Source organism: Felis catus, chromosome C2 (genome assembly GCF_018350175.1).
Source record: "Felis catus isolate Fca126 chromosome C2, F.catus_Fca126_mat1.0, whole genome shotgun sequence".
In the NCBI taxonomy this organism is placed as follows: domain Eukaryota; kingdom Metazoa; phylum Chordata; class Mammalia; order Carnivora; family Felidae; genus Felis; species Felis catus.
Genome location: NC_058376.1, coordinates 833,194 through 860,800, shown reverse-complemented (window position 1 = coordinate 860,800; position 27,607 = coordinate 833,194). Strand labels below are relative to the sequence as shown.

At 59.5% G+C, this 27,607-nt stretch overlaps 3 protein-coding genes across 4 annotated transcripts; all 3 read right to left on the bottom strand.

Moving 5' to 3' along the window:
- Positions 1–1,067: 1,067 nt before the first annotated feature.
- LOC101097107 (epididymal-specific lipocalin-6) lies at positions 1,068–6,286 on the bottom strand. Its single transcript, XM_045036399.1, has 7 exons — positions 5,702–6,286; positions 5,328–5,467; positions 2,336–2,406; positions 1,951–2,061; positions 1,624–1,725; positions 1,377–1,402; positions 1,068–1,240 (listed from the first exon to the last, which is right to left on the bottom strand). Exons 1-7 carry the CDS (start codon positions 5,789–5,791, stop codon positions 1,238–1,240), a joined length of 543 nt encoding a protein of 180 aa, XP_044892334.1. The 5' UTR covers positions 5,792–6,286; the 3' UTR covers positions 1,068–1,237.
- A 7,423-nt stretch (positions 6,287–13,709) lies between these two features.
- Positions 13,710–16,219, bottom strand: LOC101097601 (epididymal-specific lipocalin-8). The gene is given in 7 exon segments (XM_045036447.1): positions 13,710–13,943; positions 14,042–14,131; positions 14,213–14,317; positions 14,604–14,674; positions 15,164–15,294; positions 15,966–16,052; positions 16,136–16,219. Coding segments are annotated over 7 exon segments (633 nt in total). The 3' UTR covers positions 13,710–13,878.
- Positions 16,220–25,461: 9,242 nt separating this feature from the next.
- LOC123379830 (skin secretory protein xP2-like) lies at positions 25,462–27,365 on the bottom strand. Of its 2 annotated transcripts, none has more exons than XM_045036484.1 (3): positions 26,975–27,365; positions 26,313–26,562; positions 25,462–26,014 (listed from the first exon to the last, which is right to left on the bottom strand). In XM_045036484.1, the coding sequence occupies exons 1-3, from the start codon at positions 27,110–27,112 to the stop codon at positions 25,479–25,481; spliced, it is 924 nt and encodes a 307-aa protein (XP_044892419.1). In that variant the 5' UTR covers positions 27,113–27,365; the 3' UTR covers positions 25,462–25,478. The 2 variants fall into 2 exon arrangements, with proteins under 2 accessions (XP_044892419.1, XP_044892418.1); XM_045036483.1 differs by lacking the exon at positions 26,975–27,365 and adding an exon at positions 26,671–26,968.
- Between the last annotated feature and the right edge of the window lie 242 nt (positions 27,366–27,607).

Genomic DNA, 27,607 nt, shown 5'->3' with positions numbered 1-27,607 from the left:
CCCGGAGCCTTGAGCCGGCCTGGGGTGGGCCGATGGGGAGGCCGGGGGGCTCCCCCGGGCACAGAGGGCCGGCCCAGGTGCTCAGCCTGGTCGGTGCCACCTGCCCGGGAGGCCCCTGAAGACAAAGCCATCGTGTTCCCGAGGTCACTCCCCCCCCCCGACCTCAGGTCACCACGTGTCCCCTGGAGCCGTCCCTCCTCACAGTGGGAGCCCTGGGCCTCTCACAGTAGCTCCCCACCCCCGGAAGAGAGACAACAGCCAGCTGGTGTCACTATGAGTCACTTCATAAGGTTATCCGAGTGTGAGAAGCAGGACCCGACCGCAGGGTCGCCCTGAGCAGGTGCTGACGGGCGATCTGTCCTGAGCAGGTGTTGACAGAGGGGGCAGCCGGTGTGTGTGCACAGGCACATGGGGTGTGTGTGCATGTGCATGCAACTCTCCTGTATGTGCCCGCCTGCCCCCCTTCCTGGTATGCACCGCCCCTCGCCGTGAGGGATGGGCAGCCCCCACCCCAGCTTCTGCCAGGACCTCAGGCAGGGCCCCACCAGACCACAGGAGGCCCCACAGCCCAGGCCTCTGCAATCCTGGGCCCCTGCCCTTGCCCCAGAGCCCTGCCCCGGACACCGAGGTGCCCCTGCCCCGGACACCGAGGTGCCCCAGCCTGGCACCCCGGTGGGCACCAGTGCCCACCTCGTCGGCCCAGCACCCTGTCCGAACTCGAACCGCAGGCCTGCTCTCACTCGGGCAGACGACCCTCCCATCGGCCCAGGGCTGTGTGACCCCTCCCCGGGGAGCGGCTGCCTCCGGCCCAGCCCCCACTCCCCGGCCGAGACCCGTGTGCGCGGGTCCCCTCACCCAGAGGGACTCTGCCGAGGGACACAAGTGCAGGCCGGCCCTCTCGCCCCCGAGCTGGCTCTCTGTGCCGTGTGGTTCAGCCGGGGTGTGCCCACCGCACCCTATCCTCTCCCTGTGCGGCCCGCGCCCCACGAGAGCGGCGCCCTGTCCATCTCTGTCCGCCCTCGACACCGAGCCCAGCCCAGCACACGAGTGAGAGGCAACTCTAGCGGTTTGTGGAATCGCTTTATTTGGAAACACAGCAAGAGTCCCTGGGAGCACCTGCCCAGCACCCAGCATCCAGCACCCAGCACCCAGCACCCAGGTGGCTGAGCAGGTTGCCAGTGCCTGGCCGGCCTGGTCCGGACACAGTGGGCACTGTCCCCGCTGGAGGCCGAAGCATTCACTGAAAACCAGGAAGAGCACTGGGGGACCCCAGGTTCACCCCGAGGGGCATCTGCCTCCACCCGGGTCCCTGGCCCTTCACGGCTGCAGAGCACTGGGGTGTAGGACGCGGGGTGATGCTCGGGAAGCCAGCTTACCTGGAAGGCCTTGTGCGCGCAGGTGACTGGAGGGACAAGAGGAGGCGTGAGGACGGGCCCACGACCTCACCCGAGACGGGGCCTCCCCTGCCGGCCTGACTTGGGCCAGGGAGCAGGTGACTCCTTGAAGAACTAACCACCACCCCCGCCCCCAGTCCTGCCTGACTCACTGAGACCGGGAGGGTCCCCGAGACCAGAGGAAGTGAGCCGGTTCTTGGGCATGGGGGCGGCCCCGGGGGACACTCACGGTCCCGCTGCAGCACGGCCTGCTGCTGGGACAGGAAGCCCAGGCCCCTGCTCCACCTGGTGAAGAGGCGCACGGCCTCCTGGCTGGCCAGCTCCGTCCGACCTGCGGGGCAGGAGGGGACCCTCACACCTGTGCCCCACGCCCCAGCCGCCCCTCTTGCAGCGGGGGGAGTGCAGGATGAGGCGCCGGGTCCCTGGGGGCACAGGGGCCAGCCCAGGCGGTGGACCCCTCTCTCTAGCCCCGGACCCTGGGACGATGTGCTTCCCGCACAGCGTGGCTGCTGCCGGCAGGGAGTTTGTGGGCGGGCCCGAGGTCTCAGCCACTCACTGTAGAGCTCCACGGTGCTGAAGGCCTCGTCCTTGAACTCCAGCTGGGTGAAGACGATGGCGTAGTCCCTGAAGTTGGTGCCCAGTACCCGGTAGTCTAACACGCCCAGGGCTGGGAGACACGAGAGGCCCCCCGGCAAGCTCAGAGCCCCAGAGCCCCGTGGTCCCCGGGTCCCCGGTGACGGATGGCCAGCTGGCGAGGGCCTGTCCCAGCTCATCCGGGGTCACACTCCCCCGGTCCTGTCCCCACGGGGGCAGAGGGCCACCCCCCTGCACACTACAGAGGGAGTCTGGGGGTGACCGATCCCCTCCCCTTCCCGCAGTGCTGGCCGGGCGAGCGAGCCCATCCCCAGGCTGCCCCGCACCCGCGGAGGCTGTCGCCTTACAGGGGTTCTCAAACACCCATCCAGAGTTCTGTCTCCGCAGCAACACTGTGCCCACGTCACACCTCTCCAGCCTGGAAAAGAGACCGTCCGTCCTCAGCTCAGGGTCCAGAGTCGGGACCACGGGACACAAAGGTCCTGCCGCCGGGGCCCGGCCTGCCGCCAGCGTGTCGCAGAGGGGATCCTGGCTTCCTCTGACGGCCCCCGTTACCCAGAAACCTCGCTCTCCAGCGAATCCAGCCTGGCTCGGGAATGAGCTACACGAGAGCCAAGTGCAGATCAGCTCCCTCCCCAGGGTGGTGGGGGTGCGAGGGCGCAAAATGAGCCTCAGACAGACGCTGGGCCCTCTGCAATTTTGGGTGAGGAGCCCCAGCATCACAAGGGGCCACTCAGTCCCTAAAGTGAACCGACACAACAGACAGGCAGTGGGTCTTGGGGTGCCTGGGGGGCTCAGGCGGTTAAGGGTCCGACTCCAGATTTCAGCCTCAGGCATGATCTCATGGTTTGTGGGATCGAACCCCGTGTCAGGCTCTGTGCTGACAGCGTGGAACCTACTTGGGATTCTCTCTCTCTCCCTCTTTCTCTCTTTGACCCTCCCTCACTCACAATTTCTCTCCCTCTCAAAATAAGTAAATAAACTTTAAAAAATTAAAATTAAAAAAATAAAACAAACAAACAAAAACCCTTCTCAATGTTATAAGAAAAATTACAAACTGGGAACTATATTTGCAACTAATTTTTATCACAGATGAGAGGCTAAGATCCCAAATAACTGAAGGGTTCTTACAAACCACTAAAAACACACCTAACAGAAAAATATGCCAAGATACGAACAGCCAGGGGAGCCTGGGTGACTCAGTTAAGCGTCCGACTCTTGATCTCGGCTCAGGTCTTGATCTCAGGGTTGTGAGTTTGAGCCCGTGTTGGGGAGGAAGCACACAAACCACGTTGACATGTCCCAGGATGCCCCTGGCCCCTGCCCTTAGAGAAGGTACATAAAAGTTGACACGGGGCCATCTGCTGCCCATCAGACGGCAAAGAACAAAGAGTAAGGGAATGCCCGGGGCAGGCGCTTGTTCAGGGGACCGGCCACGTATGACGTGGAGCCACAGGGACTCCGAGAGATTTATCCTTCGGGTAGACCCCTGAGCCCGCTCCCCAAAGTGTGTTTCCAACTGCAAAAGATTGGAGACCCCCGTCTGCCCAGCAGCAGGGCGCTGGCACGAAGCCTCCTGGACCAATACGCAGCTGTAAAACACAACAGAAACTTAACAGGAACCCATGGGGGAGGCGAAGGAAAAAAAAAAAAAAGAGGTTAGAGTGGGAGAGAGCCAAAGCATAAGAGACTCTCAAAAACTGAGAACTGAGGGCTGATGGGGGGTGGGAGGGAGGGGAGGGTGGATGACGGGTATCGAGGAGGGCACGTGTTGGGATGAGCACTGGGTGTTGTATGGAAACCAATTTGACAATAAGTTTCATATATTTAAAAAAAAAAAAAAACAGAGCAGAGCGCCTCCGAAAATGTGACATGGAATCACCGTGTGACCCCGCAGTCCCGCCGCTGCGAGCGCCCAGAACTGAAAGCAAGATCTGAAGGGAGACTTACACACCCACGTTCACGGCGGCGTGATTTACAAAACCAAGAGGCGGGAGCTGCCACGTGCTCCGGCCACACCACGGAACGTCAGCCTCAAAAGGGAGGGGAATCGCGGCACCTGCTACAACGTGGACGAAGCTGGAGGACACCGTGCTGAGGTCGGCCCGTCACAGGGGGACACGTCCTATAGGAGTGGATGCTCACCGGAGGCCCTGGAGGAGTAGGAGGGTGGGGCTGGGGGAGGGGAGGGTCCACACGCAACGGGACAGAGTCTACTGGGAAGATGAACACGTTCTGGGGACAGACGGGGAGACGGCTGCACGACAGTGTGAATGCGCCTGACGCCCCTGAACTGTGACCTTGAAAGTGGTTAAGATGGCCGTCTCTGTGCTGCATTTATCTTACCACAATTTTTAACAACTCAATAAAGACAGAAGAGAATAAAATGGGAAATGTTCTAAGAGAGAGCAGAGCCTGTGTGGACGGATACGGAGAGGTTCCCGGCGTGCGTGGCTCGGTGACACACGTGTGCTGGCGTGTGGCCGCCCGTGTCGGAGGAGCCGCCACGAATCACAAGCATGGGTCACCTGCAGGGAGGGGACGGGCTGGCTGGGCAGGTGGGAAGGACCCGCTCTGAGTACCTTCGGGGACTGATTTCTGAGCCATGCAAATGCATTTCCTATCCGAAGGCCAACAGATGACTTCAATTCAATTCAATTCAACTCAACTCAATTCAATTCAATGTAAGAGGGCCCACTTGCAGTCCTGGTGGGGAGCGGGGCTTGGCACCACCCGTCTTTCCAAACCAGCGTCTGGCCGCGGTCCCCAGAGGTGCAGGTGACACAGCACCAGGAGGGGCTGCTAACCAGTCACACCAGAGAGCGGACACCGGAATGGCGTCCCAGCCCCGCGGCCACCCCCGTGGCCCTTACGTCCACCCGCGTGGCCCTTAGGTCACCGGTGGCTTTTCACAGAGCCTGGGGCTCTCCAGACGCCTGGCTTCTGGATTTGGATGTCTGATTCCGCCAGCCTCACCGGAACACAGCCAGCCACGCGGCCTTGTGGCCCACACCGTGGCGCGCGTGACCGTGTGTGCTCGCGGGGCCAACATAGCGGGGCCGCCATCGGACCCCAGACCTCCTCTGTCCTTGCTCGTCCCACGGCCAGGCCCGTCCCAGCGGGACCCAGGGCCCCATGGCTCCCGAAGGCAGACGCGGGTGTGGGAGGAAGGTTACCAGCGGCTCCGAGACATGATGCGCGAGCCCACGTTAGGCGGCAGCTGAGGGGGGGCCTCGCCCCGAGAGGCCTCCCGCATCCACGCATCCACCATGATCCCACCCAGAGGCCCGCCAGACCTGCTCTCCGGGGACACAGGCCCACAGCGCACAGCTCGCTCACCTGTGTCTGGAGGACAGCATTTTCAGATTGTTTTCTGCAGTAAGGGTCACCACGACACCCTCGATGTTCTTCGTGGCCTTCTCCACCGCAAAGCCCTTCTCACCGGAGGCCACGGCGAGAACGTACCAGGACCCCAGAAGCTGGGAGGAGAGGAGCAGGTGAGGGGGGCCGGGTCCCCCAGACCCTTGAGGCATCCTCTTTGTCTGGGAGTCCAGGGCCCCTGACTCAGGCTGACCCGTCCCCCCCGTAGCCGGTGCCGGTCTGGGCCGGCACCGGGAGGGTAACCCAGAGACTGCAGCCCCACAGGAGGGGCCTGGGCCCCTAGGACCGACGGGGCTCGAGGCCAGTGCTGGCACCAACGGATGGGCCGTTACCTGCCTCGGGTCCAGCCTTCCCAGCCACACAGCCTGGGCGCAAGGCGCTGAGACCGACGTCAGAAGAGCAGTGAGCAGGACGCTCCCCATCTTCCGGAAGTCTGCACCAGCACACCTGCCGCGGGGCCCGGGTCTGCGCAGTCCCTCCGGCCCATGTAAACCCGTTCAAATGTCTCTGCGTGGGTCACTGTGGGCGGCCACTGACCACCAAGACACCACGCTGGCCTGTCTCCTTGCAAGGTGGTGACATTTCCCGAGGGGGTGGCATTATTATTCAGTGGTGGCCCCTGTGCCCCGCCCCGATGCGCTGGAGAATGGGGATTGGGCCCCGGGGAGCATCAACACTGCCGTGCCGATCCCTGCTTCTGTCTGCTTCCTTCTGTTGGGCGGTTCCAGAATGGGCATCCTAACCCCGGTCAAACCACTGACACCACTGGGGATTCAACCCTCTCCCTTGCTCAGTCTGGGAAGGCCAGAGACCCTGGTCTTTAACCGTGGCTGGCAGCAGGCCAAAGTCAAGACCAAGGGAAGGAAGGCACAAACAGTTCTTCTAGAAGCTGCACTTCAGATCTTTTGTCTCAATCACTAAAAATAGGAAAAAAAAAAAAAACCTCCCACTCCCTCCTGACCACCCGTTATTCTGCTCTGCTGGCCTTGGCCTCCTGCTCCCGACACAGTCAGCAGCCAGCCCGGAATGTCCTGTTCCTTCTGCCCCTCCGCTCCACCTGTCTGGACTCGCCCACTCTCTGGCCAGGCTTGGCCTGCTGCCCCCCACCTCTGTACTCCATGACCCGGGCCGGGAGCTGCACATCCCCCAAGTTTCCGTGAGAGTTCTCTGTGGGCCTGGGTTTCTCACCTCTGGATCATCTGAGCCCCTACCTGGGAGCAGAAGGCAGAGGGCTTGGCTGGATCTGAGACCCTGAAATCCAAGGGGAGGCGGCCGGCAGGATCCCCCGGGGGTGGGGGTGGAATGGGCACACTACATTTCCAATGGCTTTGCCAGTCGGCTTCCAAGGGTTCTAACACCAAAACAAGCGAGATGCGGAAGGTGAAGGAAAGATAAAGCCACGTGTCTTGCCAGGTCTAAGGACTGACCCCTGATGAGCCACCACCCGGCCCTTGGTGAGCCCCGTGGCGAAGGTGGACACAGGTAAACCAGCCAGCCCCGGCACAGACGTGCAGCTAAGCTCCCACTGCCCTGGAGCCTGGGGAGCCTCGGGCCTCGAACGTGGCTGAGGAGGGCCCCTGACTGCCAGCTTCTCCCACGCCTCGCAGCCGGAGATGACACACAAGGACAAAAATATCACCCCACGCTTCAGAGTAATCCTATTTGCTGTTTTTTCGCATGGAGATTCCTGACAAAACATTCAGGGAGACTAAGGTGAACGGAGAGAAACACAGCAGAAGGAAGAGGTAACAGAAGCCCCACAGACGCTTCCTGCATTGGGACCCCAGGCGGCCTCCCTTAGTGCCCCGGGGCTGGCATCACAAAAGCGCACACCGGGCGGCTTACGCGCAACAGACACTGATCTCTCCCAGTTCTGGACGCCGGGTGTTCCAGTCAGCTGTGCCTGCAGGATGGACAAGGGCGTCTCGGTGTCCTCACGGCGGGGGGACGTGGGGGGCTCCGGCTGCGCCGATTCCCCTCATGGGCACTCCACCCCCCATGGCCTTGTCACCTTCCAAAAGCCCACCTCCCAGCGCCATCATGTTGGGGGTCAGGATGGCAACAGGAATGCTGGGGGCAGACACACACGTTGGAACCACACAGATTGTGAGAACGGCTACGAACACCTGGCTTAACAAGATAAGAGCCACATTTGATGTTACGCCGTGTTCTTTAAATTCTCGTAATGTCGCTGGAAACCATAAAACATGGTAGAGATAAAAAGACATCTGGGTAGCCCGAAATGATCTTACGGAATGCAGATTTGGGGAAAAAATATATACAGTAGGCTCTCCTGAGCCAGATTGAACAGGTCGTGCTGCAAAGGAGATGTCTTAAACCCCAGGAAAAAATCAGTTTTTGTAAATCAATGCTGTCAGGGCAACTGGATTTCCATCTGGAAGAAGATTAAAATGAAACATATTCACCTCATGCACGAGAGTAAACACCAAATGGACCAAAGATCTGATACTAAATGTGGAAACAGAACCACACAAGTAATGAGTGAAATCATTGGTGAATTTCCCTATCACATGGATGTAGGAAAAGGCTTTCTAATTCCATCAGTTCACTCCTGAAAGCAGAACCACCAGGAGGCATATGAATTCACAAATAAGGGATTTGGGGCAGGAGTTTGACCCCATGTCGCTGTGGGAGATCATTCCATAAGCCCTGTAAGGCTGTCGCCTTCTGGGAATTCTGGGAAATACCGTGCAGCCGAGGCAAATCAGGCCATTACAAACCCACAGGCCACACTAACTTGCATCAACATCCAGATGCGATAAAAAAAAAAGTATTGATAAATAACCTGTCTGTATTTTTTAAACTTCTTTGTAACCAAAAGAAGCCACAAAGTCAAAAGATGAATGACAGATCTGGAGAAAGTATTTCCAACATATATCACATGCAAGGGCTAATAGCCATGCTCTATAAGGAACTTTTAAAAATTTAAGAAAAAGGGCACCTGAGTGGCTCAGTCATTTAAGTGTCCGACTTTGCCTCAGGTCAGGATCTCACAGTTCCTGAGTTCAAGCCCCACATTGGGCTCTGCACTGGCAGCGTGGAGCCTGCTTGAGACTCTGTCTCTCCCTCTCTGTCTCTCTGCCTCTCTGCCCCTCCCCCACTCTCTCTGTCTCTCTGTCTCTCTCTCTCAAATAGTTAAAAATTAAAGAAAAAAGGGCCAAAAACTCATCAGAAAAATGGACAAATGACACAACCAGATGATTCACACAAAAAAAATTAAAGTGGTGCCTAAACATACGAAAAGATGTTTCTTATGAATTGTGTCCCCCCCCCCAATTTCTCTGCTTAAGTCCTGACCCCAACACCTCAGAATGCAGCACTATTTAGAGATGGAGCCTTTGAAGAGGGATTAAATCAAAAGGAGGTCATATGGGTTAAACGTAACTGGGGTCCTTATGAGAAGAGATTAAGACACAGACACACACACAGGGGAGACCGTGTGGGGACACGGGAAGGAGATGGCCGTGAGAGAGGCCTCAGGAGGACACAACCCAGCCATCTGGGTTCCAAACTCCAGCCTCCAGAGCTGGGACAGAATCCACCTCTGACGTTTAGGGCTATGGTCCTTCATGAGGGCAGCCCCGATGAACGGAGACGGTCTCCATTTTCATTCACCGTCGGAGACGCGCAAATTAAAACAACACCGATAACTGGTTATCACCTATCACCCGGCGAAAAGTCGAAGAGCTCGGCCACACCACACGCTCCCTGGCCAGGCCGTGGGGCCCCGAGCGTGCCACGTTTGGCTCTTCAGACCGCAAAAGGGTACGATTCCTATACAGGGAAATGTGGTGACGTCTAACAAAACCCATTTATCTTCTGATCTAGAAGCCCGCTCAGGAACTTACCCCGAAGAATCACCTGCCACGACACAAAAAATGGATGTGCGCGGTGCTCACTCACCAAAGCACCGTTTCTAACGGAACGCCGTTGGAAGCCACCTAAATGGCCACACACGGGAGCTTGGTTGGCGCAAAGACGGTGTGCCCGCAGCGGAGCCCTACGCGGCGACGCACGCAGTGGGAAGGCTCCGTGAACTGGTGTCGGGTGACGTGACACGCGGGTGTACCGTCAAGTGAAAGAACAAAGTGCCGAAGGGCACGCGAAGCGGGCGGGTGAGACTCAGAACGTGTGTGTCTGCCTCCTTCTGCCAGAAGAAACCCAGAAGGGAGAAATCGGAGTCTAAGGAGTGCGCCCCCCCCCCCAGGGGCAGGTAGGGTAGGTAGGGCCGGGGAGGAAGTTACACCCCCCTCCCCCTGCATGCCTCCTTGGTGTCGCTTTGACTTTGGGATCTGGGTAACCTATTACATCAAAAGCAAACGAGTGAGATTCAACTGCACAGGGGCGCCTGGGTGGCTCCGTCAGTTGAGCGTCCGACTTCGGCTCAGGTCATCATATTGGGGTTTACAAGTCCGAGCCCCGCATCGGGCTCTGTGCTGACAGCTCGGAGCCTGGAGCCGGCTGCAGATTCCGTGTCTCCCTCTCTCTCTCTGCCCCTCCCCATCTCGCACTCCATCTGTCTCTCTCTGTCAAAAATAAACAAACATTTAAAACTTTTTAAAAGGAGTCAAACTGTATAATAGACGAATGATGTAACACCCGAACGGGGTCAGCGGAATCAGCCCTGATTTTTTTTCTGTATATTCTCAGGCTAAAGAGTAAAGGAACCCCAAACAAACCCTGAGTTCTGGATTTTCTGAGGCTCGTCCTTCGCGGCGGTTTGGGGGAGCGAGCCCGAAACGGCTTTCTGTGCGCTCCGGGATGCGTCAGAGGGCGACGGTCTTCTCGGGGTTGGAAAGCGGGGGGCGTCTCTCTGCTGAGGCCAAGCCCATGCCAGCCCAGTGAGGAGGGAGCGAGGGGCACCTGGCTCTCGGATCCTGCTTTCTCAACACCGCTCTCTGCAAGAAGGAGCCGGCTCCGTGGGGGGATGACTCCAGGGTGGGGTCACGGACAACAGGAAAGGACTCGGAGTGTTTCCAGTAAACACGTGTTTGAGGAATCAGGGAAGTGTGTCAAAAGGACTCAGCGGCTGTCCGGGGGGAGCCCCCACTGGACAGATCTGGACAGGTTTGCGCCTCTAGAGGAAAGAAGGGAGCGTTCTTGGGTCCGGACTGACAGGCAAGAAACACGTGGCGGAGAAGCGGAGTCTTGCGATCACGGGAGGTCACTGACCCTCTGTCCCCGCTGAGCGCGCTCTCCCGGCATCCCCTGCGCCGCCGTCCTCCCCGCGGACCTCGGGGGGCGTCGCCTGCAATTTCCCTCTGCCTGAGGAACACGCTAGCAGTAATTTATTGTGCCACAGGTAAACGAGGGAGAAATCTCTCCACGTTGATTTCTCGAAGCGTAGCTTTATTGGGGCCCCCGGGGGCTCAGTCGGCTAAGCATCCCACTCATGATTTTGGCTCAGGTCAGGATGTCACAGTTCGTGGGTTTGCACCCCGCGTCGGACTCTGCCCTGAGTCAGCTTGGGATTCTCTCCCTCCCTCTCTTTCCGCCCCTCCCCTGCTCATGCCCCCCACCCCAAGAGTAAATACATAAATTTTAAAAATACACTTAAAAATACACTTGATTTCCCAGAACTCCGAGTTGGTTTCAGAGATGTGCCTGCGTCCCGTGCCACGAGAAGCCAGGTGTCACGGCCTCTGGCTGCGAAGCGCCTTTTCTCTGCGGCTCCGTGAACGTCGTCCCCAAGCCGCTGCGTCCACTTGAGCACGATGTCCCTGGGGGTGGTTTCTTTCATCCTGCTCTGGCTTCCCTGCGCCCGGGACGTGTTCGGTCAAGTGGGCATATCTTTGCCTCTGTTTCTTCAAATCTTTTTCTGCCCAATTTTCGCTCCCTTCTCTTCCTGGGAGCACTTCACACGCCCGACCCCGGCCACTGGCGGTCATTCTCTGCTCCTCAGCTTAGACAGCCTGTGCCGGCGTGTCCCGGGCTCGCGGCCACTGGCTCGTGCCCCCTGCGGTCCCCTACGCCCGTCCGGGCAAGCTTTCGTCTCGGCTGCTGTGCCACGCGGCACTGGCGTCCCCGCCTGGCTCTCCTGGTGGCCCCCGTCGCGCTGCCCCCCGGCCCCATTGGCTCGCTCGTTCTGGGTTCGTTAGCCAGCTGTTTAATTCTGCCGTCTCGTCGGCGAGTTAGTCCCTTGAGCCTGCCTTCCTTTCGTCCCTTTGTGTCCGTACCAGGCCGCTCTCCACCTGTCTTCTCGCTCTGCCCACGGATCTTCTCCGGCTCACTTTTGATTTTATTCTTTTTAATGTTTATTCATTTTTGAGACAGAGACAGAGCGTGAACAGGGGAGGGGCAGGGAGAGAGGGAGACACAGAATCTGAAGCACAGAGCCCGACGCGGGGCTTGAACTCACGAACTGTGAGATCATGACTTGAGCCGGTCAGATGCTCAACCAACCGAGCCGCCCAGGCGCCCCCGGGTCACATTTAGCAGCGCTCCTGTTCGTTGTGTGCAGCTCAGCCGTCCTTTTCTGTTTCCTCGTACGTCCAGCAGCGCGTGCACTTAGGACGCAGTGCGGAGGCCCTGGACCCAGAGTCAGCCTCTGAATCCCGCTGGCTTTCGTTAGGGACTGAATCGTGTCTCCAGAAATGCAACGGTTGAAGCCTCAATCCTCACTGTGGCTGTGCCTGGAGACGGGGCCTCTGAGGGGGTGACGGGGTGGGGGGAGGTCGTGAGGGTAGGACTGGCGCCCTTCTGAGAGGAGGGAGGCAAGACACAGAGGTCTCTCCGGGGTGTGTGGGGCAGGGGCCTGGCGAGGGCACAGCCGGAAACCCACGGGCTCCAGGCCGGAAGAGGGCTCTCAGCAGAGACCGACCCATCAGCACCCGGGCTCCAGATGCGTGAGACATAAACTCTTGGTGCCGCATTGCTCCCCGAGCCCCGCCGCCCCCCCTCCAGGCCCGTGGAGCTTGTGGCGGCTGCCCGAGCCGGTGAGCCCACCGGCACGCGGACCACCCAGCACTGTGAGCTTCGGGCGGACGGATGCGTGGAAAGTCCCAGTTGTCCCCTCTAACCTGTCAGGGGCAGCTTCGAGCAACATGGGTCTGTCGGGAGCCTGGCTCGGGATTCGGTCCGGCAGGTCCCGGGCAGGCCCCCGCCTCGGGCAGGCCTCCCTCCAGGCAGGCCTTGGCGGAGGGTGCCGGACGCCTGAGCGGGGGCGGTTTCTGCTGGGGCTGGGCCGGTCCCCACCAGCCCCCCAGCGCTGCTTGGCCTCACCCGTGAGGCAGCTGCTCCCTGTGAGCCTGGTCATCCTAGGCTGAGACCTTCCCCACTTTCTCTGCCCTGACCAGGACACCCTGTCTGCCCTGTGGTCTCAGCCCCAGCTGATGGAAAGGAAGTGGGGCGATCGGTCAGTGTAGGACACAGGGTGACAGGGTGCATGAGGGGACCCGGACACTGAAAGGGCTGAGCTGATCACGCAGGGGAGGGTGGGTGGAAGCCAGCGGGTGGACAGAAGAGCGGCCTTGACTGGAGGACTTTGGGCTGCATGCCTGTGGGATCTGACTTTCGGGCAAGAGGGAGCCATGGGAGAATGTAGGCAGAAATGCAGTGTGGTCCCCTTTCATCTGAGAGACTAAACCAGCAGCTCAGCTCAAGGATGCCCGGCTCGGGGCCGCTCAGGCTCTCTGGGAGCGGGACAGTGGTGGGAGGATGGTTGCGGGGCCCACGCACCCGGGGAGCCTGGCTCGTGGGCCCCGAGCAGGGCAGGGCCGGGTGAGACCCTCCAGGCGGGAAGGGGGGAGGTTCCAGGGGCTGTCACCCTGCGTCTGAGCTGTGTGGCCCCCGGGCCCCACAGGGAAGGAAACACGGGACAGCCTGCCCAGAGGCGGCCCCCCAGCCCAGCCCTGTCTGGGCAAAGGTCCAGCCAGGGACGGGACCTGAGTGGTTCACACATGCCACCGTTCACGGTGAACAAACACGCAACACTTAGCTTTGCTGCTGCTTCAGGGAAGTCATGGGACACACACCCACTGCACCCACCTGTCACCCCCCAGGCCCACCTTCCCAAGAAAGACACTCAGGGCAGTGGGTTTGGCATGGGGTTTATTCGGAGCGGGTGCGAGCCGCCCCCTGGGGCCAGGGCAGGCCAGGCGGGTGGGGGCTCGGACCATGCTGGCCTGGGGTCAGGGGATCCTCTAGATCAGCTCCTGAGACACAGAAGGGCAGGGCCTCAGGGCAGTGGTTGGGGCCACAGGTGGGAGCCCGTGTCTTAGATGCATGACTGTGAGCAGCCTCCCTGGGCCTCAGTTTCTCTACCTGCAAAGCAGGGTGATAATCCCCCACCTCTCGGGGCTCAAGCAGGGGATGGGCCGGCACAGTGGGAACCTGAGACACGGGGTCCGTGTCCCCACCTGGGTGGGACGTACGGGCTCCGCCTCTCCCCTTCCCTCTCCCAGCCCTGTCCTCAGTCCCCCAGCCTTCAGGGTCCCCATCTGGCAGAGTGGATCCAGAGTGACCCAGGGCCCCTGTCAGGCCGGGAGACTCAGCCTGGGGGCTCGGCACAGCGGGGGGCGAGGCTCACCTCCTTCAGGAGCTTGGCACACCTCCCTGCGGGACAGGGGAGCGTGAGGTGCTGTGGGACTGGCCCCCGGACCCCACCCTCGGGGTCCCCAGCTCAACCCCCGCCCGGAAGGCCTGGGACTCACCGTGCCGGGCCACCAGGTACAGCTCTACATCAGCTGTCAACTCCCGGAACCTCTAGAAGCCTGGTCCGTACTCGTCCTCGAGGCTCCGAGCTGTGGGGACACCAGGGGGCTGGGCTGGGCCGTCCCCGGGACGCGGGAGCGAGGCCAGCCCCCACCGCGGGGTGCGCTTACTAAAGTATTTGAGCATGTGGAAATCCTGGCCCTGCCAGTGCAGGGACACCCTCAGAATGGCGTCCTGCTCGTAGTCCGTGTCTATCACGTGGATCTCCCTGTGGCCTGGGGGGCGGGGGGAGGAGAGCCCGCGTGCACCGGGTTGGGCAGGGTCTGACTCCATCCTGTCCCCGACCAGCATCCAGACCCTCCAGTAACACCAGGCAGAGGGCCGGGGGGACCCAGGCCTTGAACGATGGCCCAGTTTGTGCTGAGAGAATGGGAGGGTCTGGGGCATGAGGAGGAGCACAGGGAACAGCATGAAGAACAGCGCAGGGAACGGCAGAGCCGAGGAGAGCTGGCGTGCAGGGCCAGGGGGTGGTAACTGTGACAACCGGGCAGCGGTTCTTACCAGGAAAAACAAATCTCCCCGAAACATCGGTTTCTGAGCCCACTATGTTTTCTGTCTCACAACTTCCTGAGCTGGAAGGGAGCAAAGGGCTCATTAGGGAAAGGCCGGCCGGCGTTCCTTGTGCCGGGCCCCATAACAGGAGTGCGGAGAGGGGAACGCATCTTCACAAAGGGCTCCAGCCCCGGATCCATACCCAGGAGGGCCTGGGGCAGGCCGAGGGTGGCGGAGGGGCGGGGCCGGGGCCCCGCCAGCCTCTGCCCCCCTGGGTCTGTGACCCCCAGGGGCCCCAGCACTGTTTTCTCTCTTTTCAGTTAATGGGGTTTTTTTCAAAACTCTACGCTTATCTTCAGATCTAGGAGCAGATTGACTTGTGGCAGCTGTGGGACCCTGGGGGTGTGGGGCTGGGGAAGCGGGTCAAGGTCTGGTATTTTGGACACAGCGGGGACCGGTCCACCAAAGGGACACCGTCCAGCTCCCGCAGCTACAGCCGGTGCAGCCTGGGGCTGGCCTCACGCGCCTGTTCCTGCCGGAGCTCCCGGGAACCCCCTGGGGCCCCTCACCTGTCGTCCGCAGCCTTCCCCGTCAGCTCATCTCCACTCAAGGTCAGGAACAAGGCCTCCAGCCTCTTTGGGGTCTCTAGCGCCAGGTTTTGGCTGGAGGCCACACCAGCTTCTCGCCAAAATCCTACAATCTAGACAGAGAAGCCGGAGCCCCGTCCAAGGGAGCAGAGCCCACACCACCTGGGCAGGGGCAGGGGCAGGGTCAGGGAGCAGACCCACACCACCTGGGCAGGTCTGAAAGGTCAACAAGCCCTTGTGGCAAAGCGACGGTCACCACCCTCCTGAGAAGCCCCTCCGGCCCATCAGACGGCGATGCCCTGTCCTTGGGGCCAGGACGCCAGGGCCAGCGGTGACTGGAGCCCAAAGACAGGAGGGGGCGGCCAGCAACCGTCCCCCGCAGGAAGGGCACAGCCGGGGGAGGGGACTTCTGCCTTCGGACACCCACCTGGAGCCCAGAACTTCCATCTGAAACTCAGAAACTGATCGTTTTGCAAGAGAAAAGAATTTGTGTCCCCAACGTCTGTCATCTCTATGCCTTCTGGTGTGCTCCTGACTCAGCAGCCAACACAGACTGGCAAAGAAGCATCTAGACGGGAACCAAAGGCCCCACGCTGGGAAAGCCTCTTCCGGGCGCCACGGGGTGTGGCGCCATGGAGGGTGGGGGCGACCCCACCGATCCGGGAGCAGGAGGTGACCACGCTGAGCCCCGGGCCCCGGAGACCCCGCAGGGCCAGCCGGCCTGCCCACAGGAAACGCTCAGGGAGGGCTCTGGCCCTGCCGGTCCCTGGGTCCTTGCTCTCACATCCCGTCTCCAGGAGAGGCTCGTGCCCTCAGCAACCTGGGTGGGCCCCGGGGCCCCCGGGGTGGCTGCTGTGGCGTCGGCTGGGGGCTGGAGGGACGGAGGCGGGGCCGGTGGAGCGGACACGCAGGCCCCTCCCTGCCCGACCTGTCCACGTAAGACAGAAGAGCCACCTTGTGTAGATTGAGGTCCTGCGTGGCCGTCTCCACCCGCACTAGGACAGTGCCCAGGATGACACGCAGCAGCCCCGCATCCATCGCCGCTCACGGAGCCTCTGCTGCCCCAGCACCTGGGTTTATATCGAGACAGTGTTGCGCAAGCTCCCGGGGACACCACGCACCTGGAGCACGGTCCAGGCCCGGTGACACCCACGGCCCCACGGTGGGCCCGCCTGGAGTCCCCGAGAAGAGGAGGGAGGAGGCCCCCCACCCCCATGGGGCGGCTAGGGACCACAGCCCCAAGCCCGAGGGGCATGCCGGGCCCAGGCCCCACGGGCTCAGAACAGCTTTCTCTTTCTGGCTCTTTCAGATCAGCCTTGGGACGGTGAGGAAACGTCCTGACGGCTGGGTACACCCGGCCGGCGCAGCACCGAGCCGATGGGGGCTCTGCCCTCCAGGTGGGGAAATGAATGAGGGGTCCCTCTCCCCGCGGAGGTCTCCAGAGAGGAGGCACAGAGCCCCGGTGAGGGGGAGGACTCATGGGAGATTTGGGGGGGGGCCGAGGCTCGGGGACCTCTGCAGACACCTTCCTATGGCCTGTGTCCTCTGCCACCGTGACAGGAACCAGGCCAGGCCCCGCGTCCGTCCCCCACCAGATTCACTCAGGCCTCGGGGCACAGCCAGGTAAGACCCGGAGCCCAGAAGGCCGGCCCGAGAGCAGCCCTGTCTTGCTGACGCTGACCAGGACACGAGCCAGGGTGGTGAGACCCAGCCCCACCTCCTCCCCATCTGGACCCCCCCCCCAACTTCAGTTTATCCCAGATGACGGCTTCGTGAACAGCAGCCCCGGCCCCACCAGCTGTGTGACCCAGGGCAAGTTGCGCTGCCTCGGTTCCCCGTGTGTACTGGTGACAAAGCAGAGGGACAGTGCCACGTGGCCAGGAGGGGTCTGAGGCTGCATCCTGGTTCTTGGCCGGTAGGAGGGATCCTTCCCAGCTTCGGGGCCAGAAAAGCCCACCCTGGAATGGCCCCAGGCTTGGTCAGCCGAAGGGGAGGTCCCACCCACCAGGGGGACCGGCCACCTTGGACCCAGGACACTGCCCTCCCACAAAGGCTATCAGTTTAGGGTCAGGCAGGTGTGGAAAGGTCAAGCTAGGACGGGGCGGCCCAGGGCTGGCAGGCACGCCTGAGACCGGGAGGGGAGTGGGGGGGCATCGACACAGCAGGGGCAGCGGGGCCCCAAGGAGGCTGAGGACCGGTGGATCTGAGCCCCAGGCTGCTCCCGGCCCAGACTAACAGGAGAGGGCCCCCCAGGACGTGCTTGGCCAGGCAGGAGAGGGAGGACAGGAAGTGCGGGGGACACTGTGGATAAGCAGGAGCAGGGCAAGGACAGATGTCCCTCATCTGATGTGGCTGATGGCCTCCAGCTCCAGCCCATGAGCCATGAAGCAGGACCGCCGATACCTTCCTGCCCCACCCCCGCCCCCGCCCCCGCCCCTTTGAAGTGTGTTCACTGGATGCAGCTCTGGGGGGGGGGAGGGGACGGCAGAGGCCAGGGCCCCAGGGAGGGCTCTCCTGCCCCCTACACTCCCCGCTCCTGTTTGCCAGTTATTCAAACCTTTGAATCGCCTTAATCTGGCATTTGGGCCAGTGGGACGTATGGGCTACGTAACACCATAAGCTTCATAGATCCTATTTTTGTATTTATGAACTGGAGTAGTAGTTTTATCAACAGGGACCTATAGTCATAGCTAGAAAGAGAAAGATAAGGGGTCCCACAAGGGCACTTAGGAGAGTCGTTAGCCAAGGCAACCAGGAGAATATAGACTCATACCAATTTTGACTAATTCATCTTTGCCTTTCTCTTTCCTCTAGTCGTTGTCTGACCTGACTCAAGCTCTGCTTGACGATTCTTGAATTATTGACATAAAAACAGCATTGTCCCCCAAGGGCCATCCAAAGCCCTCCTTGTGGTAACAATAACAGGTCTAAGCCCCTCCGATTCTGAAGTACCACCTCGGCTAAAGAGTTTATGGATTCAGACAGTTTATCGATATTCCTTTCTAATTCTGATATATCCTGATCAATGTGTTTGCTTAGTAATTTGAAGTTCTGATCCCCTGTGATGAGAGCGGCAGTACTTACGCCAATGGATCCTGCAACCCCCGGTCCTACAAAGAGGGGCACTAGGATGATAGAAATGGGTTCCCTCGTAAATCGAGACTGGGGAACAAAACCTAGGTGTTGGTTTGAGATTTCCGCCCATTGTTCATCTCCCAGTTTTGGAAGCAAGGGAGGTGGTCTTCCAAATAGGATTTCAAGGGGGGGGGGATGCCCTTCTTACGTAAGGTATACAGCGCCCTCTGAGGAGGGCAACAGGAAGGAGGCCTACCCAGTTTTCGCAAGTTTCTGGAATTAATTCAGTCAAGGTTTCTTTTAGAGTTCTATTCGTTCTTTCTACCTGCCCTGAACTTCGGGGGTGGTAGGCACAACGTAATTTCCAATTTATTTGTAAGCTTTTGGCCAACATTTTAGATATCTGGGCCATTATCTGACCCCAGACCAATAGGGATGCCACTCCGGGGAACCAATTCACTGAGTAATTTCTTAGCTACTCTCTGAGCTGACTCTGTTGTCGTGGGTAAAGCCTCTACCCATCCAGAGAAGGTGTCCACTAGAACGAGGAGATAATGATAGCCATAGAGTCCCTGTTTCATCTCAGTGAAGTCAAGTTCCCATATTTCTCCAGGCATCTGTCCGCGTCGTCTCTGCCCTGAAAAATTAAACTTGGGAGATGGGTTAGTCTGAGCACAGGCTTTGCATCGGTCTACTAGGCTTTTTACGGTTTTATTAAGGTTTGGGATAAAATAGTCCCTTTGGGCTAGTTCAGACAACTAGGTTGCCCCTAGATGTGTAGGGCTGTGGACTTGCGGGCACCAGGTCCCTCCTATAGCTCCTGGCATGAAGATGCGTCCATCCTCGAGGCGATACCAATGCTGGTCATCTCTTTTTGCCCTCTAGGTTTTCATCAGGCGTAGCTCTTCTTTGGTATAAGACGGTCCCGTGGGGAGAAAGCGTGGGGGCAGCAGAGGCAAAATCTTAATCGGAAGAACATCTCTTTCTGCTGTGGCCTTTGCTGTTGCGTCAGCAGAGGCGTTTCCTTCTGCTTGGGGCGAGTCTGCCTTTTGGTGGCTCTTGCGATGTATAATAGCCACCTTTTTAGGAAGCCATCAGGCTTCCAGTAGGGCCAGGATTTCTTTTTTATTTTTAATTTCCTTCCCTCCTGATGTTAACAGTCCTCTTTCCTTATATAGAGCTCCATGAACCTGGGCGGTGGCGAAGGCGTACCTGCTACCCGTGAAAATGTTCACCGTTTTTCCCTTTGCCCATCTGAGGGCCTGGGCTAGGGCTATCAGCTCTGCTCTTTGGGCAGAAGTGTCGTGCTCCAGGACTTGGGCCCAGAGAACCTGGTCCTGAGTCACTACAGCTGCACCTGCACATCCGATTCCATCTTCGACAAGACTGCTGCCATCAGTGAACAGCTCGAAGTCCACCTTTGACAGAGGTTGATCTCTTAAGTCCCCCCTCAGTCCCGTAAGAGTACTCACGGTTTCCAAGCAATCGTGGAGTGGGGCCTCTGAGTCCCTATCAGGCAGCAACGTGGCTGGATTCAAAGCCTCTGTCTTCAGGAAAGTGATGCGTGGAGGGTCTAGACGCAATACCTGATCCTGGATGATTCGCACATTAGAGATCCATCGGTCTGGCGGGGAGCGCAGCAGTGATGCTACTGGGTGAGGTCCTGTGATCTGAAGGTCTTGTCCAAGCGTTGGTTAGTCCAAGTGTGAGTTAGGACCCCTTTCGCAATTCCCCGGATCTCATGCTCAAATAGTTGGAAGGGTTTGGTAATAGCAGGTAAGGCTGGGGCCGGGGCTTGGCTGAGGGCGCTCTTGATCTGCTCCAAAGCCCTATCTTCTTGTTCTCCCCGGACCATCTCGGTTCCTTCACCCCCAGCGGCAGAGTACAGGGGTTTCGCCATTTCAGCGCAACTGGGTATCCAGAGACAGCAATACCCGGCGGCCCCTAGGAACTCCCTGATCTGCCTTTAGTTGTGGGTTTAGGAATGTTGAGGATAGCTTGGATTCTTTCCGGCCCCAGCGATCGCTTGCCTTCATGCAGTTGGTAGCCCAAGTATATTACAGAGTCCAAGCAAATTTGCGCCTTTTTTGCAGAAACTTTATATCCCAGGACATCTAATTCCCTTAGCAGGTCCTCCGTAGCCTTTGTGCAGCTCTCTAAGGAGTCGGCAGCTAGGAGCAAGTCATCTACATGTTGTAACAGCGTAACATCTGGGTGGCTCTCCCGGTAGGGGACCAAATCCCTTCGAAGAGCCTCATCAAAAAGAGTAGGGGAGTTTTTAAACCCTTGGGGCATTTATCTTTCCAACGTCCTTCTTTTTTGCAATAAGCACATTGATTTTTTCCCAACGTTGCTCGTTGCTCGGGGTCCTTTCTGGCGGGGTTGAGGCCTCCCCTGTCCTTTGCTGTTGCCCGGTGGTTTTCCCCCGGCTGCTACGAGGACCTTCCCTATTTCCTTCCCTTGCACAATGGCAGGGCTGTCCTGGCTCTGAAAAACTCGCTGGGCTATTTCTACCAACTCTGAAATCACCTTTCCTTCGAATCCTTCTAATTTTTGGAGTTTTTACGGATGTCTGGGGCCGACTGAGAATCGAAATCCGTATTAATGGTTTTTCGGTTCTCTGCTGCCTCAGGATCAATAGGAGAATATAAGCGGAAAGCCTGGTAAAGCCTTTCTAGGAAGGCTGCAGGTGACTCATTCGGTCCTTGGACCGTGTCATGAATTTTTGTCAGATCGGTGGGCTTTTGTGCTGCTGCGCGGAACCCCTGTAACAGAATCTGGCGATACTGGGGTGGATGCTCCCTACCGTTATCCGTGTTCGGGCCCCACTGGGGCGGCGCGGAAGGAAAAACGTGCTCAATTCCGTGAAGGTCTGTGGTAGGCATTCCATCTGGGCCAAGGACTGCTCTCGTGGCTTCCCGGAGCACTCGGGCCCTTTCCTCGGAAGTCAGTGAGACCTGCAAGAGTTGGTGACAATCTTCCCAAGAGGGTAAGTGGGTGGTGAAAATAGAGCTCAATAAGTCAATTAGGCCCTGGGGGTTTTCAGAGAAAGGCAGGTTCTGAGTTTTCCAGTTGTAGAGGTCCGTGGTGGAGAAAGGAGTGTAGACCAGCATCGGGCGTGTTGGCTGCCCGTCTGGACTAGGAGCCGGAGCCGTTTGCCTAAGAGGAAGGATGGGAACTGGGGCATCAGAGGACTGGTGTTCTCCTCTATAGAGGGCTCCTGATCTGGTATGTGGGGGAGTAGTCAAAGGATCTCCTTCGGCTTTTGGTTCCTGGGGAGCTAGTGGGGATAGCTAGCTCTGCAGATAAGGAGGTGGTCCCTGAGGATCAGATAACAAGTCCCCACCTTCATGTATCTCCTGAAGCACTGGGTAAAGCCTCTTTGAAGGCTGAGTGACAGGAAGCAAGGGTTTGGAGTTTGGAGGAGAGCAGGAAGGGGAGTGGGAAAGGGAAATCCCAGATGATGGCTTTTGGCCATTTCTGGCACTCTCTCAGCCAGGAAGGTGGGTCTTCTAGGAGGTCGACCCAAGTCACAGCATATGGCTCCCGGTCAGGATGGACATCATGACAAATCCTGCGGACGGCATAAGCAAGGTTAAGATTATAGGAGCCCTCTGGGGGCCAGTCAACCCCAGAGAATGTCGGCCAGTCCAGTTGGCAATATGTCCGCAGCCAGGATGGCTTTAAGTTAAAGCCATAGTTCTTTCTTCTTTTTCTGAAACCAGAGAAGTTATTTAGCGTGCATTTAAGGGGGGAGCAAGGCTTGGACAAAGACTGACCGATGACAGAGGCTAAACAGTGGGTCACACCAGAGATAATGATAGGTTAACAGGAAATGTTTAACAGGGCACACAGAGCACTGAACATAGAACAAACGGTTGGGGTGATCAACCCAACCCAGACGGTCCGGAGACCCAGGCGGTGCTGGGGACATCTCCACCAGACACCAGCTAGGGGGAAGTTAACCCGCATCCAGCCTTCCCTCCTAGAGTCAGATCCAACCAGTAACAGAAAACAGAAAACAGAAAACTGAAAATAGAAAATAGGCACCGCCTCACGTACCTTACTTAAGCCAGGTCTGAGAACGGAAAGCGGGGCCCAGGAACGTCCCTCGGGAGCTCTCCCTTAGCTGTTCCGCTTCAGCCTCTGAATTTCGGGTGGTCACAGAATCTCGGTGGGACCTCCAAATGAAACAGAGTGCTGTCGAAAAAAACCACCAGACGCCAAATAGAAGCGAGGCAAGATTTTATTCACGGCCGGGCCAAACCTGATCTCCTGATCGTAAGGAGAAAAGTACAGAGAATGGCCCCGAACAAAGGTAGCAGTGAGCTTATATGGATTTTAGCAAGTCAGAATACGTCATTATTTGGTTAACCAATTACAATCTACAGCCTTTCACGGTAGCCAGTTATATCGTGACACACAGACGTCAGTTTCGGTGGGAACCTATCAATTTAAAGTTCTTTGTCCTAAGAGGGTTTAAAATGACCAATCATAGTTAGACACCTAAGATGCCGTGGGGCAGCGAGTACGTGCCTTTTACATGTTGGTCTTGCCTAGGCCAGACCTTGGTAGAGGGGCTGGGGGAGCGTTTTGCATCCTAAGTGATCTATTCAGCAAGCAGGCGAGGTCCCAGAAGCAAGATAGGGAGGTTAGGAACTTCCGATAACCCTAATAGGGAACTACAGAAGCCTTTTATCTCAATTATTCATGAAAGGTGACTTTAAGCCGAACTTATATACAATAAGCTTTCTGAGGTCTTATAAACTGACCTATTACAACATCACCTCGGCCATCTGAGGACCCCAGGCTATGGAACCGTGGTCCGGAGAGATTGCGAGCAGAGCTGGTCGGAATGGGGTGCGGCAAAGCACAGAGGCAGGTTTCCAGAAAGCTCTCCAGGGTCCTCGGCATCCTGCCGCTTTTGAATCAAAGCCCTGATCTTTAAAATGCCAGCGACGTCACAACGTGGGCCAGAAACACAAACATCTCTGGGCGTCCACCACCACCTGAAATATTGTCCATTTCTTGTAACTTGAGGTGGCTGGAAAGAATCAGGGGCGAGGGCTCCAAGAGGGTGGCTCCTGGCCCAGACTTTGTGTTTGGGGGGTAAACGCCATGCAGACAAACCTTGGCTGAGGAGGGGACAGGTATGGGGACCCCGTTGCAGGCACTGCTGTCCCGGTGATGCCGCCTCAGGGCGCTCGAGTCCACCTGCCCCTGGGGGAGCACCTGCGACCCTCCGCTCTGCCTGAGGGCTCTGTCCTGCCCCACGGGCACCTCCTCTCCTGCCAGCCGGGGCCAGCCTGCCACCCGGGAGCGCGGATACCCCGACGGCCCTGGGGACAGAGCCGGTCCGGGTACGACACCGTCTCCCAGTTGGCCTGAGCGCCAGGCCGCCACGGTGCTCCCCCCTCCTCCTCCGGGCTCCCTGTACTCGTCATCCTGCGGGCTCCGTGGGCCCAAGTCTTCCTCTGATCAGGGACCACCCCGTGTCCAGTCTCCACACGCTGGGACTTGGGGCAGGTCGTCTGGACCTTCCGGACTCGTGCTTCCTTGCAGGGACATGTGCAGAGGCCTCCCTCCCAGACTCGCCAGAGGGGACCCAGCACAGGAAGATTCAGACGCCGTAAAGGAAGAGGCCACGTGGGGGACCCCGTCGGGTCGCGCTCACCGATGAGGTCCCGGTGTTCGGCACACGGCAGGGACCTGAGATGGCCGGCTGAATTAGGGAAGGAGGGAGGGAAGGTGGGAGTGAAACCACAGAAGCCGGGTCCACACACCAGGTCGGGTCAGAGGTCAGGTCAGAGGGCGTCACAGCTCGGGCCCTGGAAGGGGGCACGGGACACGTCCTTCTGTCCCTCCAGCGCTGACCTTCCTTCACGTGGGACCTGCTGACGTCCTGGATCGTCTCCACCTCCTCCGCAAACAACGCTGAGTGTTCCCGGAAGGGGGACGGCAGGCAGGGGCCGAGGAGGGGCTTCCGGAATCCTGTGCCCTGGGGGACTCTGGGACAGCCTTCCAGGTGGCCCCTTGTGTCCTCCAGGCACCAGGCCACGATTCCACCTCATCTGTCGGGGAATGCGACAAGCCATCTAGAAGGCCCGTTTCGTCCCCGTGTCACAGATGGGGACACCGAGGCTAATAGCACAGCCTGGGTCACTAGTAAGACGAGCTAGGTCAGGAAGCCCATGTCCTTGACTTTGGATTGTCCTACCCGCAGGCCTGCGTCTTGGCGTCCTGGGGCTCGGGGTCCCTCTTCCTGGGGAACCCCACCACCCGCCGAAGGCCCGCCCCCCCTGAACTCAGGGGAGCAGAGCTGACCAACCTGCCTGGGGCCGGGCATGGGGACCGGGGAAGGGCCGACCCCAGGCTCTGTGGGCTCTCCCAGTCCTGGGCCAGCCGGTCCCCTGCAGGACGAGGACTTCTCGCTGGGGACCTGCTGGGGCCTCTGCTGCCTCACGTTGTCACCTGGGCTGCCGGTCCCCAGACCAGAAACCTGCCGGTCTGAAGGTGCCCAGCGCTGCCTCCCTCGGGTTTCACTTGCCCGAGTCCCTCCCCGGGACGCCCCGCATCTCTGACGCCGGCTCCCATGGACTGGGACGGGTCTGGTCTCCATCCCGGGGAACGCACGGGCTTTGGAGCGTTATTTGGCCCAGGGGCCTGTGAACCTTTCTGGCCCTGGGTCGTGAGGGATGCTCTCCCCTCTGCGGTGTGACCGTCCGGCCTTCTGCGTCTCCCGGCTTCTGTCTGGGCCACGGGGGGACCAGCCGTGTCCTGGCTGGCGTCAGGCTGTGGTGTCACAGCACAAACGGGGGTCTCCACCCCGAGACCGTGCCCATTGTCACCGAAGGGGCCTCTTTTTTCCCACCTAATCTTTAATCCATTGTGATTTCAACATCAAAGGAGAAACAGTCTATTTCAAGCGACCACAGAGTACGAAAATGAATCTGTCCCGTCTGAAAAGTCGGTGCAGACCCGAAGGTATCTCTTGAGAGATTCCACTTGTAGGAAACCTCCAGAGTAAGTAACGGAACACGGAGAGAAAGCGGACTGGGGGTTCCCAGGGCCTGGCGGGGGCACGAATGGGGAGGGCGGGCTCCGGGTACACGGTGTCCCTCGGGGACTGAGATACTCTGCACCAATATTCTGTGGCGTGGTTCACAGCGTCGTGAGTGTACCCAGCGCGCAGGAATTGCACAACGTAAAGTAAATAAAAATTTTACTGAGGATTAATATGGATTATAAACCAACAGTGAAGAAATAAAGTCACAGCTAAAAAGAAGAGGAGAGAAAGGATAAGGGAGAAGAGGAAGAGACATTGTGGTAGGGTGTCAGGGTCGGGGATTGGAACAATTAGAAATAAAACAAACATCCCGTGTAGGCCCTCAGGCCCTTGATCAGTGGCTGGCATCCATGTGGGAGCAAGGGCGGTGGCAGGGGCAGGGAGAAGGGCGGTGGCAGGGGCGGGGGCAGGGGCAGGGAGAAGAGAGGTGGCAGGGGCGGGGAGAAGGGCGGTGGCAGGAACGGTGTTGGGAGCAGAAGCAGGAACAGTGGAAGCAGCAGGAGCAGAAGCAGGACCCAGCTGACTCTGCCCAGGTGCCCGCTGTCCCCGCACAGGTCCCAGGTCACCTGCCGGCTGCCGGGCCCCTGCAGGAGTCGCCCCAGACGCCACCCCCGCCTCCAGAGCCGCCGAGGCCCCCGAGGCTGTTGGGTCGGGCTCTGGAGCCGCACCGGCTTCTGCTCCTGCCCCGGACTCTTGAGAAGGAAACAGAGTGATGGTTGCAGCGGCTCCAAGGGCTCAGGGTGACAGGAGAGAAGGTACCCCCGCGCCGGCCTCTCCAGGGGCCTTGCAGACACACAACACACCCCAGGGCCTCCCGAGAAGCCGCGGCCAGGAACCCACACCAGGACCTCTGGCCCCCTGCGGCCCGCAGCCCCGGGGGCTCTCAGTCTCTGCTCCTGGCCCCACACCAGCCCCCGGGGGCTCCTCCCTGGGTGGCCCAGCACCGCCCGGGGCCCCATGCACCCCATCCCCCACCCCCAGCCTTCTCACCCTCGGGCTCGGGCTCTGGGGGCTCCGGGTCCTGGTCCCAGGACCGCTGAGCCAGGACCCTGTGGAGGGGCCCGGGCGGTGAGGGAGGCCCTCCCAGGCCATCTCCAGGCCCTGCTTCCGGAGACCTCCGTGCGGCCACTCTCTCCCCGGGTCCAGGGTGGCCCTCCTGGGCGACGGGGCACACGCACACCTCTGTAGGGCAGGTGAATCGGGATCCCGACAGTCGCCTCCCGATTTCATCCGTTGATTTCTGTAAAGACAGTGACCCGCGGCCGGCCCGGAGGCATCACAGCCCCGCCCGGCCATCCTCAGTGTCCTTCCGCCCTCTCCCCCTGCGGCTCCCAGATCCGACACAGACCTGAGTGCGCACAGCCCTGCGCCCGGGACACAGTGACATCCACCTGCAGGCTCGGGATGAATCTTGGGGACAAGAGGGCCACCCCAGCACACTCTGTCCCTCCCAGCCAGCCTTGACCTGGAGTGTGAGCATGGCCTGCCCACCAGGCATCTGACCCCTTCATCAGCCTGCACCTGCTCACGTGGGCCCTCCACACACACACACACACACACACACACACACACGGGAGGGGCCGTGGGGCCGCACAAGTCAGATCAGAGCGGTGTCGGGCTGGACCGACTGTCTCTGGGGCTCCCTGGGTTACCTTTGGCTCCCTGCGAGCTAGAGACCTGAGGCGTCCTGTGCACGACCTGACCCACTGTCTCCGGGGTCGGGGAGCGTCGCAGCCACGGGCTCCCCTGAGCCAGCAGCCGCGGGACACGGGCACACAACAGGAGAACATGTTCGTCAGGCGAAGGTGTCCCAACGAATGAGCCCAGTCGGGCGCTGTCTCCACAATGTGGGTGCCTGGTGACCCGGGTTCTGACTTCACTTGGGCTTTGTGACCAGAGAGGTGAGGTCACTGCCAGGTCACTGGGCTTTGTGACCAGAGAGGTGGGTCCCCTTACCCATCTTCCTCCTCCTACAAGAGCCCCTCCCAGGCTGCGGAGGGCTCCCCTCCACCCCATGCCCTGTCCCTACAGTGACACCAACACAGCCCAGCCACATCCCCGCGAGGCCTGGTGCAGCCGGTGTGGCAGCTCTGGGGACACAGAGCTGGGTTCAGACCTGGGTTTTCCTCCTGACCAGTGCCGGGACCCCGCACAGACCCTGTGCCTCCCGGGGCCCCCCGGTCTCCCCGTCTGCACAGTGGGGTCCTTCTGGAATCCACTTCTAGGGACACCATCAGGGAGACACCTGTAGACTCGTCCCGTGCCTGCTACCCCATGAGGCTCGT

Coding starts and splice junctions, on each gene's coding strand:
- LOC101097107 (XM_045036399.1), bottom strand. CDS start 5,791: ATGGGGAGCGTCCTGCTCACTGCTCTTCTGACGTCGGTCTCAGCGCCT. Junction 2,062..2,335: donor ATGGGTGTTTGAGAACCCCT/GTAAGGCGACAG, acceptor CGTGTCTCCCAG/CCCTGGGCGTGTTAGACTAC. Junction 1,403..1,623: donor GGCCGTGCTGCAGCGGGACC/GTGAGTGTCCCC, acceptor TTGTCCCTCCAG/TCACCTGCGCGCACAAGGCC.
- LOC123379830 (XM_045036483.1), bottom strand. CDS start 26,820: ATGCCTGGTGGGCAGGCCATGCTCACACTCCAGGTCAAGGCTGGCTGG. Junction 26,563..26,670: donor GCAGGGCTGTGCGCACTCAG/GTCTGTGTCGGA, acceptor CTGTCTTTACAG/AAATCAACGGATGAAATCGG. Junction 26,015..26,312: donor CCCAGAGCCCGAGCCCGAGG/GTGAGAAGGCTG, acceptor TTCCTTCTCAAG/AGTCCGGGGCAGGAGCAGAA.